The 3844-nt window shown below is 56.6% G+C and overlaps 1 protein-coding gene across 1 annotated transcript; it reads left to right on the plus strand.

The window, feature by feature from the left end:
* Window positions 1-104: 104 nt before the first annotated feature.
* ENH_00052880 (hypothetical protein, conserved) lies at window positions 105-3616 on the plus strand (the record flags this gene model as incomplete). Its single annotated transcript, XM_013583721.1, has 6 exons — window positions 105-266; window positions 1277-1474; window positions 1694-1903; window positions 2255-2415; window positions 2534-2840; window positions 3431-3616. 6 exons carry the CDS (start codon window positions 105-107, stop codon window positions 3614-3616), a joined length of 1224 nt encoding a protein of 407 aa, XP_013439175.1.
* Between the last annotated feature and the right edge of the window lie 228 nt (window positions 3617-3844).

Below are 3844 nucleotides of genomic sequence, written 5' to 3' on the forward strand. Positions count from 1 at the left end.
TTGGCGGGGGGCGGCCCCCGCCCCGCAAACCCCAAACCCTAAACCCTAAACCCTAAACCCTAAACCCTGCTGCAGCGGAGGGCGGCGAGGTGATCGTGGTGCCGATGATAAGCCAGACGATCCGGCGAAACCGCATCGTGGAAGTCCCCGAAGTGCACATTGTGGAGAAGTTCGTCCCCAAAGTTTCTTTCCAAGAAGTCCTCCGCAAAGTCCCCAAACTCGAAGTCCATTACCTCGAAAAAGTCGTCGAAGTCCCTCACCTCCAGGTCCGCCGGCACACACCCCAACTCCGGTGTACGTACACCCCAACTCCGGTGTACGTGCTCTTCGAGTTGGGGTGTACGTACACCCCAACTTGGGGTGTATGTACAGTTCGAGTTGGGGTGTATGTACACCCGAGTTGGGGTGTATGTGCTGTTCGAGCTGGGGTGTACGTACACCCCAGTTGGGTGTATGTGCTGTTCGAGTTGGGGTGTACGTACACCCCAGTTGGGTGGATGTGCTGTTCGAGTTGGGGTGTATGTACACCCGAGTTGGGGTGTATGTGCTGTTCGAGTTGGGGTGTATGTGCAGCTTGAGTTGGGGTGTATGTGCAGCTTGAGTTGGGGTGTATGTGCAGCTTGAGTTGGGGTGTATGTACAGCTCGCAGTGGGGTGTTAGTTGGCGTGGAGGTGGGGCGTAGTTGAGGTGTACGTACACCTCGAGGTGGGGTGTGTTTCTGTTCGAGTGGGGTGTACGTACACCTCGAGTTGGGGTGGTTGCCGAGGCGCAGCTGCAGCTCGCGCTGGGGTGTACGTACACCTCAGAACAGGGGCGCTTTATTGGGGTGTACATACAGCTGGGAAGGGGGCGCTTTATTGGGGTGTACATACACCTCAGAACAAAGCGCGCTTTACTGGGGTGTACATACACCTGAGAAAGGGGCGCTTGAGTGGGGTGTACATACAGCTGAGAACAGGGAGCTGAGTGGGGTGTACGTACAGCTGAGAAAGGGGCGCTTTACTGGGGTGTACATACACCTCAGAACAGGGCGCTTTCTTTACTGGGGTGTACATACAGCTGAGAAAGGGGCGCTTTATTGGGGTGTACATACACCTGAGAACAAAGCTCGCTTTAGTGGGGTGTACGTACAGCTGAGAAGGGGCGTTGTATTGGGGTGTACGTACACCTGAGAAGGGGCTTTTAATTGGGGTGTACGTACAGCTGAGAAGGGGCTTTTAATTGGGGTGTACACACAGCAGAAAGGGCTTTTGATTGGGGTGTACGTACACCGCAGGTGGTGGAGAAAGTGGTGGAAGTGCCGCAAGTGCGGGAAGTGCGGCGTTTCGTTCCTCGAGTGGAAGTTCAAGAAGTTGTGAAAAAAGTTCCCAAGTTTTTTGTTCAACAAATCCAAAAATTCGTCGAAGTCCCGCAAGTCCAAGTCGTCGAAAAATTCGTCGAAGTCCCCGAAATCCACCAAGTCCTCAAGTACCAGGTGCCCCAGGGCTCACGGTTTAGGGTTTAGGGTTTAGGGTTTAGGGTTTGGCGTTTAGGGTTTAGGGTTTAGGGTTTGGGGTTTAGGACGCCCAACGGCCTCTCTCCGCGCGCCGCAGCCGCGCCCGCGGCTCGACGCGCGCACTCCCCCTAGGCTTTACGCTTTAGGGTTTAGGGTTTAGGGTTTAGGGTTTAGGGTTTAGGGTTTAGGGTTTTGCAGGAAAAGCTGGAAGTGGTGGACGTGCCAGTGGAGCGGGTGCGCTGCGTGCCCAAAGTGGAGGTGAAGTTGGTGGAGAAGCTGCGGGCCGTCCCGGGCCCTTTGGAGGTTTTCGAAGTCCAAACCCCAAACCCTAACTCCAAACCCCAAACCCTAAACCCTAACTCCCAACCCCCAGGCTTCCCGCAGCTCGTCCCGGAGCCCGAGGTCCAGGTGCGCAGCTAGCCAGCTAGCTAGCCAGCTAGCTAGCTGGCTGGGTGGCTGGGAGGATAGCTAGCTAGCTGGCTAGCTAGCTAGCTGGCTAGCTAGCTAGCTGGCTAGCTAGCTGGGTGGCTAGCTAGCTGGGTGGCTAGCTAGCTGGGCGGGTAGCTGGGGTGGTTTGGTGGGTAGCCACCTGTGGTGGCTAGTTAGCTAGCTAGATAGGGGGCTGGCTAGCTAGATCCGACTGCTGCCAGCGAGCGATCAGCCGGCGCACTGCCTCTCCGCAGTCGCGCCACCCCTCCGCCGCCGCTGCTGCTGCTGCTGCTGCTGCTGCTGCTGCTGCTGCTGCTGCTGCTGCTGCAGGAGTACGTGGTGGAGACTCCCGTGGCAGTGCCTTCGCCGCCAGTGGAAGTTGCTGTTGAAGTTCCTTTCTTTTTGGACATTCCCCACTTTTACCCCGTCAAGGGAAAGACAATTCCGCTGCCCAAGGAGAAGCTTTACGAGCAAATCGTCGAAGTCCCCGTGTAAGCAGCAGCAGCAGCAGCAGCAGCAGCAGCAGCAGCAGCAGCAGCAGCAGCAGCGGCGGTAGTTCCTCGGCCGCAGCAGCTGCTGCGGCTGCGGCAGCTGCTCCCGCTGCCGCAGCAGCCGCAGCAGCTCTCCCGCAGCCGCAGCAACACTCCCGCAGCCGCAGCAACACTCCCGCAGCAGCAGCAGCAGCAGCAGCAGCAGCAGCAGCAGCAGCAGCAGCAGCAGCAGCAGCAGCAGCAGCGCGTGTGCGTGCAGGCCCGTGGTGGAAGAAAAAGTGCGGGTGGTCCGCGTGCCCTTCGAAGTTCCTTTTCCGATTTTCCGCGAAGTCCAAATTCCCAACTTCGTCGAAAAAGTCAAAACTGTTCCTTTCCAAGTTCCCTTCCTCCAGCCGCCTCCCATTATCCAGCCCCTCATTCAAAACGTGAGCTAGCTAGCTAGCTAGCTAGCTAGCTAGCTAGCTAGCTAGGTGCTAGCTAGCTAGCTAGCTAGGTGCTAGCTAGCTAGCTGTGTGCTAGCTGGCTAGCTAGCTAGCTATGTGCTAGCTAGCTAGCCAGCTAGCTAGCTAGCTATGTGCTAGCTAGCTAGCTAGCTAGCTAGCTAGCTAGCTGGCTAGCTAGCTAGCTAGGTGCTACGTAGCTAGCTAGCTAGCTAGCTAGCTACGTGCTACGTAGCTAGCTGGCTAGCTAGCCAGCTATGTGCTAGCTAGCTAGCTAGCTAGCTACGTGCTAGCTAGCTTGCTAGTTGGCTAGCTAGCTGTGTGGCTAGCTAGGTAGCGAGCTAGGTAGCTAGCTAGCTAGCTGTGCAGCTAGATAGCTAGCCAGGGGTGTAGATAGGTAGCTGGCGAGATAGCCAGCCGGCCTAATCAAACTAAATAAAATTAATTAAATCAATTAAATTAAATTAAATTAAATTAAATTAAATTAAATTAAATTAATTAATTTAATTAATTAAATTAAATTAATTAATTTAATTAATTTAATTAATTTAAATTCTTGTCTTTTCCTTCTGCAGCATGTCATTGACGAACCCCCCATTTACGAAAGGGCCCCCCCAAGGTACATTTACGAAAAACCCATTTGGGGGCCCCCCATATTTGAGAACGGGGGCCCCCCCGGGGGCCCCCCGGGGGCCCCCCCGGGGGGCCCCCTTGGGGGCCCCCTGGGGGGCCCCCCAGAGGGGCCCCCGGGGGCCCCGTAAGAACCCTTAGAAGCTTCTTTGGGGCCCCTGGGGGCCCCAAAGAAACCCCCAAACCCTCTAGAGCTTGGGGGCCCCCGAGGGCCCCCCGGGGGCCCCATAGAAACAAAACCCTTAGAGACAGAGGGCCCCCGAGGGCCCCCTTAGAGAAGGTCCTCAGGGGCCCCAGAGGCCCCCAGGCGGGCCCCTTAGAAGGGCCTTAGGGGGCCCCCAGGGCCCCCCCAAGGGCCC

Source organism: Eimeria necatrix, genomic scaffold (genome assembly GCF_000499385.1).
Source record: "Eimeria necatrix Houghton genomic scaffold, Enh_scaff423, whole genome shotgun sequence".
NCBI lineage: Eukaryota > Apicomplexa > Conoidasida > Eucoccidiorida > Eimeriidae > Eimeria > Eimeria necatrix.